This window comes from Pogona vitticeps, chromosome 4 (assembly GCF_051106095.1).
Source record: "Pogona vitticeps strain Pit_001003342236 chromosome 4, PviZW2.1, whole genome shotgun sequence".
NCBI classification, from domain to species: domain Eukaryota; kingdom Metazoa; phylum Chordata; class Lepidosauria; order Squamata; family Agamidae; genus Pogona; species Pogona vitticeps.
The window spans coordinates 154,569,014-154,584,744 of NC_135786.1; the positions used below are offsets into that span (position 1 = coordinate 154,569,014).

The window sequence follows — 15,731 nt, forward strand, 5'->3', positions numbered from 1 at the left end:
TATAAGAAACAAAAAAATCATTCATATTGAAACTACCCAATTCTGAACTAAAATTATGTTATTTTAGATTTCTGTTTCACTTCATTTTAATTCGGATTAGCTATTACGCTTGAGTTTAATTATTTGTATAGTACTTCTATGCTTTTCAGTTGTATAAGACAGGGGAGGCACTAAGTGTCATACTAGATGAATGCCAGCTTCACAATTAGAAACTGATTCCAATTTTTCCTTCATGCATTTCCCTCAAAGCTCTGTACTTGAGCAATCAGACATACAAATGAAACACTTGTTTATCTCCCAGTGACCAATCATAGAGCACAAACAAGTACATTTGCAACACGCAGATGTGAGGAAAATGTATGTGAGGATAAAGAGAAGTATTTTACCTTTTAAGACGTTTTGCTTCTAATGCTGTGTTGTGTCATCTAGTTTGACCCTAGGTCAGCCCCAAAACTAAGCAAGTACTCCAGCGTGTATCTCTAATGTACCCCAAAGAGTTCCATCATCTTATTGTTATTCATGTGCCCACCTCCTGAACTTGTTTTCTCCTTTGCCTTCCACTCAGTATTGACAGGTAGACTGATTTTCATTAAACATAGTCATTATTGGACATTACTGATTTTTTTAAAGCTTTTCATTTTTTGCTTATCAGATTGTCATCTTATCTCTCATCTTTTCTAAACATTGCAGGGGATCTTCTGCTCAGAGATGGAGATTGCCTGTGTATGATAAAGAGTAGAGATCTGCACAAAGTATTGGTTCATTCTGCTCCAGCCAATGACTTCACAGTTGATCCACATTTCAGCGCCCTTGCCCCCTCCAGCAGTCGCCCACTCAGAGGCAGCACCTAGAGGAGGCAGGGCAGGGAAGCCAGGGCACTGCCTCCAAGTGGGTGCCCACCGGAGGAGGTGGGGCACCAAACCATGGATCAGCTGTGCAGCCACCAGCCAAACCAGCATGAACCACCACATTGGTGGTTCATGCCCACCTCTAATAGAGAGTGATTGTCCCAAGAACTGCCAGTGAGATTCATGGATGAGCATGGATTTGGACATGGGGGTCTCCTATCTAAGCCCTTCAGCCTACTGAATAGTAATGAAGTTTTCTGACTGTTAATTAGGGTTTTGCCAAAACCTACAATCTACAAATATTAAGCCTGCGTTTACCTTCCAGTGGCCAATACACACCAAAGGGCACTAAATGCAGGATGTGTCTGTGAGAAAATTACATGCTATAACAACCAGACATCTTGTTACCACTTGAGGGAGCACCTCTACAAAAACATGATAAATATGTTTGTGTAGTTCATCCCTTGGTCAAAATGTATAGACTTTGACAATGAGGCTTTTCTAGTTTTAAACTGTTTTCTACCTACGCTTCACACACATAAAGCAAAGAAAAGCAGGCAGGCTTTACAGCAAATAAATCTTTCTAAACTTACTCTGTTTCTTGGCACTCCATAAGCCATTTGATAAGCCTCCAGTGATTTTGCTCTGAATATTTTTCAATTATTTTACAAAGCTAAGGTGTTTAACAGACTTGTAACTAATTGAATCATTCTTGCCTTTTGTAAAAGATAATTAATACCACGTTTTGCTTGTCTGTGTCCTGTTGCCTCCCAAATTATCAATGCCTACCCAGAACTAATTAGCTGCCATATAGTGCGTTAATTCTCTAATTCCCTTTAATATTCAAGGATGCATTAGCATTTGTAGCAGCTGTGCTGATGGGTTGATTCAGATGTTCCAGGCTGCTTACCATGTCGTGCTCCTTCCAGTGGCTACCTTAGAACTTGTACATTTCCTGGTTGTTAAGCTCTATTTATTCTCCCTTAGTCATCATGGATTTCTATAAAAATCTATTTAATGCCACAAGGCTGTTCTCCTATATAGATTTAATCTGAGGTTAATAATGAAATATTAATTTGGAACGGAATCAAAGTATGCAAAGAAATTGCTGCTTTCTGAATGGCAAGTGCAAACCTAAATAGCAATTGTATTGATTTTCTGAATTTGTAATAAATATGCTGTGACAGTTTGCAAAACTGTCTCTGTATTATGGGAAATTCCATGCACAAATGAGTCTATTAGAATCTGCACATACAAATATGAGTGTTCAGAAAACTGAATGGACCAAAAGCATGAGAAAGAGCAAAACCAACATTGACAGATTTATCCACTTTTTCTGGGGTGAGGGCCTTCTCAGCTGTGCCACCCTGGTTTTGGAATATTCACACATACCCCAGGAGGTCATTCACCCTCCTTGTTTTTTGTTTGTGTTTGTATCAGACATTGACTGGATGCAACCTAAGCTCCTGTTTTTTTGAGTCCCACTGAAAGGAATAAAACAAGTTATTATGACATACGGGTCACTCATTTCTACTGGAGCTAGATATGACTAACTTAGATGTGAAGCCCTTTAGGGAGGAAGGCAAAAACTGAATACGAAAGCAAAATATTCTTCAAACACCATCTTCATTTCCTGTAAAGGAATAAAGGAATCTCCACGCCACCCCAGCATTGCCTTTTTTTTTTTTTTTACCTTTTCCCCAGCCTGGATTGGATGGGAACTGAGAAAGACCATTACAAAATCACTACCCTTCATAGAACCCCCTTTGATAAGAGAAGAAAGCAAACATTCCTTCTCTAAGGGATCTCTCAGTTGTAGTTAGATCATACTGTGGCTGGGCTAATGGGGCAGGGATTATTCTTACCACACCACATGAATAAATGGCACCCATACATTAAATCTCTCTCTTCTAAGACCCATGAGGGTCAAACTATACATTGCAGATAGCATGTCATTAGAAGAGAGAAGTCTGTAACTGTTGAAAGCATCTGATTCTAACAGCAGGATAATTAAACTGATACCTCACAAACTTTGCAGATGAACTTGCTTGCTTCTAAGCATATAAATATAGACTGCGTGCAAGCTCTGATTTGTCAGACACAAAAAAGTGCTTAAATACCACCCTATAGTACTTCCAGCACTCTCTGAGTGCTTTACAATTTTTAATTATGTAGGCTACACATTCGCACCCACCCCACAAGCTGGGTACTCAGTTTACCAAACTCAGAAGGATGGAGCCTCGAGCCGGCTACCTGAGCCCGTCAGGATTGAACTCAGGTAATGAGCAGAGGCTTGACTGCAGTATTGCAGTTTAACCATTGCACCATGAGGCTCCAGACAAAGGTTTTTCAGAATTGTACAGTATCTCTGGAAATCTGATGTGATTTCAGCTTCTAATGATGCTACATCTGTAAAACACAGTTTGGCCTCAGGATGTAAATCTTTATTTTGTTCTCACAAACAAGAATGCAACAATTTTAAAAGTTTTCTCTTCACTCTTCATTTTTCTCATTATGATTTTATGCATTTTTCACATTTTTTAAAAAAATTAATAGAAGGTTTTTGCATGAAAATATATATATTGCACAGAAAGACTTGTGTTTTGCACAGTAAAGCATGTATTTCTGAAGTGTTGTTGCTGACAAAAAAAAGGGGGGGGTGGCTGGTTTTTCCCTCTTGGGTACGAATGAAAAATCTTGTAGCAAATGCCTTTTTTAAAAAACAGGGTGTCCCAATATGTCAAGGAACCCTTTTTTCCTCAAGGGCAAGAATAATTGCAAGTATTCATTACATCCTTAGTGTGGGCCCATGATGTATGTTTCCCCCTAACTTTACCCCACTTTCCAGACTGCTTACTTTGTACCACAGAACCCATCTGGCTGTTATCTGCATCCTGCCTTTTTGCTATGGCTCATCCTATACTGTGACAGAAAGTTGGCCAAGTGGGAGGAAATGTTGGAAATGATGTTTGTTTGTTCATTATTTGTTTGTTTGTTTGTTCATTCATTCATTTATACCCCACCCATCTAGTCAACTGACTACTCTTTGCACAGAGAAATACAACACTGTCATTGGTGAGTCTCTTAAGCATCTATCTAATAAGAGGACAGATATCTGTTCCGAGCACTTGCAGCCTAAACTCTGCTAAAGAGGTCTGCACAGTTTAGGGAACACAGGAGAAGGGAATGAAAAGCAATTCCTTGAACAAGGGTAAAAGCAGTTTACATATATTTACACTTCGTTTTGCTCAGTAATGGTAAGCTGAGCAAAGAGTAGTCACTTCCCCCCACCAGCTCATTCTACAATATCACAGACATCATCTAAATCTTGCGTATTTCAATTTTCCAAATTTTTAAACTTTGCCTATGCTTGGTCATTCAGCCCCACATCCAAACAGTTATGAGGCCGTAGCACTTCAAATCTTTTTATTCAAAAGACTGAGAACAAGCACAAAGGATAAGCCTTTGAATTTTGACTCCTCATTACCAGTACCTGAAAGGAAAATAGGATTGCTAACTAATTGCCAACCTGGGAGATTGAATAGTGATCTCATTGATGGATCCTGTCAGTTCCTTATCTGTAAAATGGGAATGTGGTTCTATTATCTCACAGCTTATTTTTATTTATTTGTTTGTTTGTTTGTTTGTTTGTTTGTTTAACTTATATGCTGCCCACTCTACCCAAAGGTCTCTGGGCAGCTTACAACAATTGAAATATGTTGTAAGCATAAGTGAAATATGGATTATAAAATAGATTGCCAATTAAAACAAGTGGCATAAAACGATGATGATGACAGCATTGGTGGCATTGTTGATGATTAGAATATCTAGTGTTCAATTTCTCTATCATAAGAGCAAAATATTCTGTGTAATAAATCAAATACTTCCCAGTGTAATGAATGTAATCAATCCCTAAATATGTCTGGTTACTTGTTGCAGCTCCATTCTGATATGGATAGAGGGGATGGATCAATCAAATATATTCTCTCAGGAGAAGGAGCAGGTGTTGTGTTTACCATTGATGACACCACTGGAGATATCCATGCAATCCAGAGACTTGACCGGGAAGAGAGATCCCAGTATACATTAAGAGCTCAAGCCTTGGATAGAAGAACAGGTAGACCAATGGAACCAGAATCTGAATTTATCATCAAAATCCAAGATATCAATGACAATGAACCCAAGTTCCTCGATGGACCATACATTGCTTCTGTACCAGAAATGTCACCAGTCGGTAAGGGAGACTTTAATGGCATATTTTTGATCCGTGCAAAACTGATGAATAAATACTCCAAAGAAATCTTGAGTCTTTGTTCTTGCTTCCTAACAAAAGCAATGCAAAAGAACTAATGGAAATTATATTTGCAATCTGGACTTCAATTTCAGATAATGGAGCATAACAGAGTGGCAGGATTGGTTATACAATATTGAATCCTGTAGAGAAAACTGGTTTGTTGGGGTTTTTTTTCCTTACTGTATTCTGTTTTCCCTTATAAAGTATGAGAAAGGAAGGCAGAAATACCAAATAATGAGTGACCCTAAAGTTATGAAAATAAGACTTTTATATCAATGCAATCGAGTCTTTTAATGTGGGGGAAGAGATTAATTTAACCCAGTGATACTTCATTGTGATCAACATCTGAGATCTTCCTTCAGGAGAGGCTTAGAGAGTGGTAAAAGGGTTGGGCTTTTTCATTCATCTTCATCCTCTTCCCACCCCATGCTCTTTGGAACGCTCTCCCCAGTAATGCATGCCTGGCGCATTTTAGGATGCAGTCTTAATCCTGTATTCCCATGCATTTTATAGGATGTAATTAGCCAATGTTTAAATATTATTGTTATGTCTGATTATTAGGTATCCTTGGGATAGATGTATTGTTTTACACTATATATATAGTGTAAAACATATATACAGTACATACATATTCTGCATACACAGAGAGAGTGTGAGACAGAGTATGTCATCTGTTCTGATACTGTTTTTAACTTTTGTTTCAGTTGTTGTAAGGCATCTTGAGCCTCTCTTGTTGGGGGTGGGGATGTATCTAAGAAGGCCAATAAGCTCAAACCTAACCACAACTTGTTGCAGAAGTGGAAATCCTCCCAGGGGTGGGATTCTGCATTTTCTCCTTTGGCCACAAATTCCTTACATTAGGTTTGAATCACTTTTGGCCTTTCCAAAGTCTGGAAATGTTCAAATTTTGGACCAAAAGTAATAGAATCCCATAACCAGCATGCCTATGATCATGCTGGCTGCAGATTCTGGGACTCATAGTTCAAAAAGTAACAATTACAAGCTCTAGCCCTGCTAAAGAGAGTGCATCCTAAGTGCTGGTCCATTCTCCAAGTCACACAGGGACGAACCGTTAATTTGAATCTTCCTCCTCCCTTTTGTCATTGCACTTCACGCCAATGTCTCTCTGCCTTCCCAACAACATGTACTGTTCACCAAGGGTGATCTTGTTTCTTCTCTTTGTGAGGTTTGAGCAATTGTCTCCATTGCACCACCATCCTGACAACTGTCCCCAAGACACTTCAACAAATAAGACAATTGCACGAGTTGCACCCCTGGGTCAGGACTCACAGGGTCAAAGCCCCCAGACTCTCTGAATAACCTGTGCCGTTCCCCACCACAGCCCTTGAGCTTCCTTTTTACTTCTGAGATTAGCTGCAGTCCTCCCAGTAGCTGGGAAGAAAGGGACTTTCCCAACAAGAACGTAGTTTTGCAAGCTATCAGAGTTCTAATGCAAAGAATCTGAGAGTGCATTTGGTCTTAAATGAGTCATTTTCTTTACAAACACTTTTCGTCAACACAGGGATGTAATCCAATCCTGCTGCTTCCATTTTGGGTGGAGGGAACTCTCATTACAGGTCCCTGTACCTCCAAATGTACAATTTCACCACCAGCCAGCACCTACTCCTTATGCGAAAGCTAACTAGGTTGGCAGTTCTGCACTGTTGATGGGATAATACATTTCAGTATCCTGAGACAGCGAGCTAAGTTCACGGGTGTTAAAGCAGGCGGCATGGCAGACTCAGCTATGTCCTCCAACATGGGGGGAATTGCTGGTATTTCCACAGAAATATGTATTGTTCCTGATCCCTCACATCCACTGCCTGAGGCAGATGCTTCACTCTGCCTAACAGTAGAGCTTTGCTCTTCATCACAGGCCTGCAGCATGCCTGATAATACCTGCTCCAAGCCCTGTCCTGTAATTCCAGGCAGATGGCCAAAAAAAAAATAGGAAACATGATGGGCTAATATATAGGGCCAAGGGTTGATTGTATTGGATCAGAAGTCGTGCAGGCCAATTAATGATACCATACGAATGATACTGGAACATGCCCTAATGCTCAGCCGGCACATGGTGCTGCCTGCAGTACATACATACATACACTGCAGAGTGCAAAGATGAGACGCTGAGGACCTGAAGTAGCAAGCCTTCTGCTTCATTGATTTCTAGGCTATTTAACGAACCCATGGGGCCCATCATTACCAGCAAACAGTCAAGAGCCTCAGCCAGTTTTATACCAGAAAGTAAAAGAGAGTTTGACTGCCCATAGATCAAGGAAAAGCAAAGGTTGTTTTAAAGCACCTTAAACCTGGAAAGGTTTATGGGGTAAGAAATCCTTGGGTCTTTTGTAACATCAAATATAGCACAGAAAATAATCTTGAAACCCTTTGTAATTTATCAGGCAATCTTGAAATCTTGCCCTCCTGACCTCAAATGATGTGGTTATTACCATACCAAAGAGAATACATTTCATGTAGTTATAGTTTCATGTAAAAGTGTTTCCCCCTCTTCTTTAATGTCCTTCTGTCCCTGTTTACAGAAGCATTAGTCAGGCAGATACACATGCACTTCTGCTTTAGATCGTATAATGTTATCCTTCCATTTATTGTTGCTTTTTTATTTGTCCAATCTATGCTAAACTTTGTTTTGAGTGATCCTCGTGGTTACTATTATTAAGTCCCAAGTATCTTTATAGTTCCAGTTTTTGAGAACCTGTGGTTATATAAAATAAAATGAGCTGACATGATTTTGTGAATGTGGGTGGGTGAGTGTAACAAACAGCTGTTATGAGAATTCCATGAACCAAGCTTTTGCCTTTAAACAAAACATCTATTCCCTAAAATTGCAAGGATAAATTCTGAGGGAAAGCATTCTAAGAAGTAACATCAGTGCCGCACAATACTGTGTAATGTGACCAAAGTTAAGTATCTTTAAATTTGGTTGATTTGAGTAAGAGAAAACAATATATATTCAATTCTGTTAGTAATCAGTGGGATTTAAAGCAATGGATTGGCCTAAATAATGTTGCACATCTATGCTGAAGGCGTAACATTTAGCAGTGAATTGCCGTAAATTAAGAAATCTCCATAGGCATTCTCTCTTGTGTTTTGAGTAAAGATGTCTATTAGCATTAAAATTCAGAATTTGAAATTGCAACCCTCTGGATTATGAAATTTTAAAAATTCAGAATTTCTGAATATCTGGAACTCCGTTAGAGTCAATATGAACACTATATACTCGTTGTTTTCCTCTTTTAAAAAACACAAACTTTTAAAAGAATTTTCCTGTGTTTTCTGACACAGTCCTCTCTTCAAGTGATTATGCCAAACAAAAAGAGTGCACATCAACACACAACAGGAAATGACTCCCATGAACATACTGATTGAACCATGAACAGTGGGAAATACCAGCAGCATTGGGGAAGCAGAGGACAGGTTGCATTCAGGAGTGGGCAAATACCCTGGGCAGCACTGCCTGGCAGATTGGAGAAGCAGATAGCCTGTGGGGAGTAGGAACCATGGCAGCAGCATGGAGTACAGCGGCATTGAGTGAGTGAGTACAGTCATATAGTAGCAGTTGAAAGAATGAAAGAGGCAGAAGGAGGAGTCAACAGACTGAAGCACGGTGTACCTAGTACTGTGAGCAGAGTGTGCCATTCTCTTACTTAAAGGGGACTTCAGGAGGCCCAGCAATGGTAGGTAGGAAACTAAGTTTTTCCACAGATCCAGATTCTAGGCATGATCAGTATGGATCTGCCTGGGAGAACAGGCTCTCACTGGGCACACTACTTGATAGGCAAGACTACCAACTTGGTCAGGCCTCTCCAAAAAGACTCCTTCTCAGCCCAGTAAGACAAGGGATTGGTCTGTTTTGGCTTGTAGCACTCTTGCATGTATGCCTCTGCCCTGTCCTTCTTTTAGAGTGGTGTCTCTGGAGGACAGGACCCTGCTGCTCTTGCCCCAGAGTTGAAGAGGAGTTCCCACCAACCACAGTGCTTGGCAAAGGAAAGATTGGCTCGGAATGGGAGCTAGGAGTAAACCCTTCCTTGAATATGATGGAACTGCATGGAACGGATATGGAAGGCAATGCCTGGTACTCTAGATACATCTCTTTCCCAACCACAAAAGCAGCAGCACTGCTGCTGCCCAAACTCACATGTCAATGTGAGTGCTAATGCCATCCTTGTCCTTCTCTGGCACATCAGTTCTTTGAAGAAAAGTGGGTTCTTCACCATTTTTATTTTTATTTTGGCCTTTTGCCCTTGCTGGGTTGCACAGAGATGTCACTGGAACATGTCTGATGATCACCCATATCTATCCCACCTTGAACCAGATGCTTCTCTGCCACCTACTTGGCAGACACAAACACACTGTATTGCTGCCTGTTGCACTTTCATAGGGTCAGTGCTGAACAGAGCAGTTGGGTGACAGATTTTGTTTGAAGCATAGCAGTTGTAGGCTGTCATTTTCCTGTCCTGCTCCTCTCGGAGCTGCACTCACTGCTGCAGTGAGTGCAGCTGGTATTCCTGCAGCCTTCCCCAAGTGCCTGCTGCCTCTACCATACCCATATTTTGTACAGCCTGCAGACTCTACACAAAGAACAATATCTGAATCTGCTACAGCAGAACACAAACTCTTCTAATGAAAATCACACACACACACACACACACACACACACACACAAGCTATTAACTTTATTTATCTCTCTATCTATCTATTAGAAAATCTTATTTCTCTGTCTGATATATCTCTAAGGAGGCTAAACCTAATATATTTCCATGTTGATTTATATCAGTCTAAAAATCTACTAACAGTAAATCTTATTCCTAACTATTTTAAGTAAGCAGTATAGAATGAAATGTAGGGAATGTAAATGTAAATTGATGGTTCAGAAAAGGACACAAAGAAAACTGCTGCGGTGCAGGCTTGCACCAGAGCATATTATAACTGCAAATGCTTGGAATTTATAAGCAGCTATGCCCACCTTTCAATTGGAAAGAAGCAGTGTGAAAAAAAATGCCTTCTGGCGTCTGTGCCTGCTTATAGATTTCATTGCTGTAAACAAACATACAGGTTTTGCTCTCACTCCAGCCCCCATCTAGGATGCCTGAAAATAGGTTTCACTTTCACTTCTTCCACTAGGAAGCAGAAAACTAGCCTTTTGTTTTTTAATATGTAAAAGTACTGTAAATGGGATTCCAAATACTAGGTATTATTATTACAGATACTGAGAAATATCATAATTGGATTCAGATATATTCAGAATTATCCAAATACAGCATTATCCTGTGAATTCTGAATATTTCTGAATCCAAATCATATCAAGTCTGACCCACAGTTTTTCCTGTTTTAAGAGTGACAGAATGAGTAAAAAAAATTGTTTAGAATGAGTTCAGTTCAAAAGTCAGCAGGACAATTTTGGTCTGCCAGCTGCTATGTTCTTCATTTTATGTTCTAAATTGAGAAGAGATGGAATCTCATTGAGTTAGGGTGGGGATACAGTTGGTTTAAAGGATTTTGTATACATCTTTCTCCCCTTTAAAATCTGATCTGCTCTTCTGCATCAATCTTCAGTAACAATCTTTTCCTTCATTAGCAAACTACTATCTGAGTTTTAAACGCATATTTTAAAAGAGCAGAACTTACATGATAGAGGGAAAGTGGCAAAATACTACTTTTTATACACTATGAAGTGTTGTTTCTGCACAGATTATGTACTGAGTCATTGTTGCCTGATGGATTTGTGCCTTGCATTTTCATTAGTGCTAGTGGGTTGTGTGTGTAAATTCTTTGAGCTTCAGAAAGAGAATACGCAAACGTACTGGGAGCAGTGCATTTATTAGTGAAACTAGTTGGACCTGTGTCCTTCTCTCACAACTGCAAATCTAACAGCAGTGTACACCATTTTTGGCAGGTACCTCTGTTATCCAAGTGACAGCAACAGATGCTGATGATCCAACCTATGGGAACAGTGCCAGGGTAGTCTACAGCATTATCCAAGGACAACCATATTTCTCAGTAGACTCCCGAACAGGTAATTTGATTCACTGCTATTTGTTGTTTTGAGTCAACAGTGTAGGTTTTTTCTTCTTTTTGATTTCATTCAGTATTCACCATAGGCTTCATCTTGAAAAATCCAAGTCATCAATGACTGTGTGTGTCCCACCCCACCCCCCTTTTTTTACAGCAAGAAGTATTGAATAAGGAGTGATGTTTCTATTCCAGCAGAAATTCAAGCATGATACAATAGAAGTAAAAAAAAAATGAACATGCAATGTGTGGACACATTGCATGGAACTGTAGGAGAGCAAAGCTACGTAACTACTGTATAATAAAGATGAAAAGAAAAATACAAAATGGATGGAACTGACATTGGAAAAACTTATAACAGCATAGTCTTTTGAGATGCACAAATGGGTCACTCAGTATAATAAGCCCTGTTGATCTCTGGTGGCCAAAGGCTACTTGAAAATCCTCAACAAAGCCTACAGTTAGCACGGACTCAGCAATAGACAATTAGTCTGTGCGGGCTAAATCCAGAAAATCAACGTTGCCTAGATGCACATGAAACGGCACCATAATCTTTCAATGCTATGAAAGATTGTCGCTCATTTCCTACCTGAAACTATAGTGCAAGGAATTTTATATCCAAATAAATGAATACCAGCTGTGTTTTACATAGAAGAAGAGACAACAATATTACCTCATGGGTTTGGTTGACTGCAGTGCTAAGCATGGAGAAGGGAATCCCAGTTTTAAATCCTGCTGATCTATTAAGCTGCTGGCATAGCCTCTGGTCAGTCAATGTGTATTGGGCGAGTATGGATTCCCTTAATTTAACCTGTTTTTCCCTCCCCATGACAGTATGTCTTCAGAACTAGTGCCTCAGCAATCAAACCTGCAAATGAAGCCAACAATTATCCTCCATTGATCAGTCACAAAGCAAAACATACTATATATTAAAAAGGACCTGCCTTGGGTCCTTTCAAGGAAAAAGGTGGGGTAAAAATATTTTAAATAAATTAAACAAATAAATAAAATATATAGATACAAAAAAACATGTGCTGCAAAAAAAACAACTTTCACCACTTGAGGGAGAAATCCGTGCAAAAACAAAAACCTCTAAACCTAAACCTAACCCTGAAGTGTCACTACCCAGATGTTGCTCAGCTGCAACACCCATTAACCCTGGCCAAAATAGCCACTGGTGAGGAATATTTAGACTTGCAATTCAGCTATATGTAGAGGACCACAGTTTGTTCACTCTGGTCCAAATTGACCCTAGTTCATATCATATGGTTGGTGTGAGACTGAAACACTTTAAGGAAACATTTTAAATTTCCCTGGATAAATAATGGATGACAAGTCTAATCAATAACAGTAATCAGACACCAGATCACTTCAGTGGAGACATGAAGGCCATAGGCATTTGCTTCAATTCAATGAAAACTGATAGCACAAGATATATCACCTTAAGCTGCAGTGATCTAGAAACAGAATGTTCATAAAGTGTGAAGGGCAATGTAGGACTTAGGTGAGCACTTGGAGTAACTTTTAGAATGTTATCCTGTATATGAGAACACAGGGTCGTGTGGCATCATTTAACAATGTGAATTGTTTTGTTTTGTCTATGGTAAGAAAGAAATTGTTTTGTCTGTGGTAAGAAAGAAATGCCATGCTTTTTGTTTGTTACTGTATATGTTTTATAGTCTTTGTTCTTTAGCTTTGCTGGGCACAATGGCAGAAAAACAAAAGTCCTGAGAAACTGTTTGTATGGGGGGAGAATGTGTGCAAGCGAAATGAAGGATAAAAGTAAGTTGATGATAGTGTTCTATTGGGGTCTTTGAAAAAGAAGAGAGGTGAGATGGTAAGATATTATCTGAAAGTCTGTACTGGTTTAAAGTGAGGATTTCACTCATCTGCCGGGATGAGCGGTAGTATTCAATAAAATTAGTAACCCTACCCAGAAGCTCTTGATAGGCTTTGTTACAAAAACCATGCTGTCACTTCATGTCTCTTTTTCAGTAAAGCTCCCAAAAAGGACATTTTACTTTACTGATCCTGGATGTTAACAAGAAATGGAAGAATTCTGCTTTTGTTCCTATGACTATTTCCACCTTCACAGGGCCAGCCCTGCCATTAGGCACACTGCGGCGGATGCCTCCAGTGGTGTAGTACTTAAGCCAGCAAATGTGCTCCCTTCCCCTGCTACTAGCATGCCATTCTCCATGCCACCCCATGGAGAAAGATACCCCCATCGGAGGCGGCAGCAGGAGCAGCACCTGTTCACACTTTTTGACACGCCTCTGCCCACCCCACCCCCACCCCGGTCACTGGTTACTGAGGAGACAAGTAGCACAATAGCTCATTATTTTGTTTTTTTGATTAACTGGCTCTGAGGTATCTTCATAAATATCAAGGGGAATCATCTGAAATTGTGGGACTGCATTTTTAAAAAACACCCAGCTGTTGTACTATTTTTTTTCTTCCCTCTCATTAGACAATACTATCTTCTGTGGGGTGGGGGTACATTTTTCTCTCTTGAGGTAAGACAGTGGGGCATATAAATGATGTTGGGGGTGCAGTGGTGGCCATGTAGGGAGCAGCTTTTTGCTTCCAGTAGCAGGAGAACTTGGGCTACTCCTTTACCTTTACATACACTCAAGAATTTACAGTATATGCAGCAGTTGTAGCACAAATTCAATCACATCATGTGTGTATTGCTAATTGCAGCTGACTTAATTTCACATCAAGTTCCACATTTCATAGATGTATGCCTAGTACTGTATCTACGTTGCCACAAAAGAGTAATCACTGTAGCTGCCCACTAATGAAATTATGGTAGCTGAGACCTAGAGTGGTTGAAATGACTAGATAGGCGGGGTATAAATACAATAAATAAAATAAAATAAATGATTTGTTCCCTGCCCTCTAATTGATTAATTAGTTAAATAAATGGTTAACTTCAAGTATATTGGTATATTATCAAGATCTCAGTACAGTACTGTATAAACTTTTAAAAAGATATTTAAGATAACATGAAATAACAAAAAATAACAGAAATAGTAACTTACAGTTAAAGATTTTACCTCTTTTTCCCACATTTACTATTATAGAACCAGAATAGTTTCAGAAAATAAGCAAGTACATTCTTATGGCTCAGCCTAAAATTAATGCCTCCTTCAAATTACCCAGGTTGATGGCACAGATATACAATAAAATAATAAACTGTTTCTTTCTGGAGTCTCTAAGAACCAAAAGGAAGACTTGGTACTGAATTTTCATTTACTAACTGAAGCATGAACGGTTTGCAGCAATTCCTTCAATGAATCAAAAATGATGTCAATGAAGGTCAACACTGGCATCTAAGCCATGATGACTTGAGAGCAGAGCTTGACCTTATTCTGTAAGGGATTTTTCAAGAAATCTCTCCCTCTTTCTTTCCTTCTCCTCCCCTCCTTCTCAATCTCTTTTGACAAGGAAGTCTTTTCAAGCAAATGGTCATAACTTTATTACATGCGTTCAGTGACATATCTTTTTGCTTCTTTGTATTTTTTCGCCTTTTACTGTCATAGGATTAATTAGAACAGCACTAATGAACATGGACCGAGAAGCAAAAGAATATTATGAAGTGATAATCCAAGCCAAAGATATGGGTGGACAGCTGGGAGGATTAGCCGGTACCACCACAGTCAATATCTCTCTCTCTGATGTAAATGACAACCCACCCAGATTTCCACAGAGTAAGTACCAGTCATGAATCAGTATTTTGTGGTTCCCACAGCTTTTCAATGGAGATTTCCCAATCCCATGACATGCTTCACCTCATGCACCATTATTTCCTCTCCTAGATTTCTACATGGAAAGTGTTGGTTAATACTCTGCAGGTCACTGGGATTTACCTTGGTGTTGTTGTTGCTGTTGTTGTTTTAACGAACCTCACAAACTATAAAGTTGTTTATGTATTTGTTCTCATTTATATTATAACAGCAGCAATGTGCCTGGCACTTCATAGCTGAGCCCCTCCCCACCCCCAGCAAACTTTCAGGAGAGTCAAGTGGGAGAGGAAGAAAATACAGGCAAGAGCAACCAGGATATGTGACATTTTCTGAGCTTTAGTTTCAAAACAGGAGGAAAACCAAGGTGCTGTGTCAAAGATTTCACAGAAAAGTTGGGTTTGGGGGGAGGCTTTGAAAGAAAAGGGAGAGAAAAGCAGCACAAATATTTTTCAAGAGGCTCTTGCATGGAAATCGGGGGGCAGGTGGTGGGGTGGGGACAAGGCAGATAAAACAACTCTATTTGAAGAATAGCCATTGGGCAACCAAGGGCATCTCTCTTTTCACCTCTAAGAATGTCTTTGGAAGTAGGAGCAATAGCATAGCACGATGTATATCCATGCGTAGCATTGTTTCATTGGGACATTATGCCCCAAATGAGAAAGGGCCAGTGCCGGAAGCAATAGCAAAGCTTTTTGTTTTCCCTCTTAAAAGGAAGATTCCCTTAACCCACCTGATCTTTAAAGGTTAGATCACTCAAGCCCACCTTGATATTCTGGTAAAGGTAAAGGTTCCTCTTGATCTTTAGTCCAG

General features: G+C 39.7%; 1 protein-coding gene across 2 annotated transcripts in view; it reads left to right on the forward strand.

Annotated features, from left to right (window-relative positions):
* The window catches only part of CDH20 (cadherin 20), a 200,728-nt gene that overhangs the window by 148,355 nt on the left and 36,642 nt on the right, over positions 1–15,731 (forward strand). For both annotated transcript variants that reach the window (XM_072998524.2, XM_078393392.1), the window contains 3 exons: positions 4,788–5,082; positions 11,057–11,176; positions 14,718–14,885. In XM_072998524.2, the coding sequence (XP_072854625.1) occupies positions 4,788–5,082; positions 11,057–11,176; positions 14,718–14,885 (583 nt within the window). The remainder of the gene's footprint in view (positions 1–4,787; positions 5,083–11,056; positions 11,177–14,717; positions 14,886–15,731) is intronic.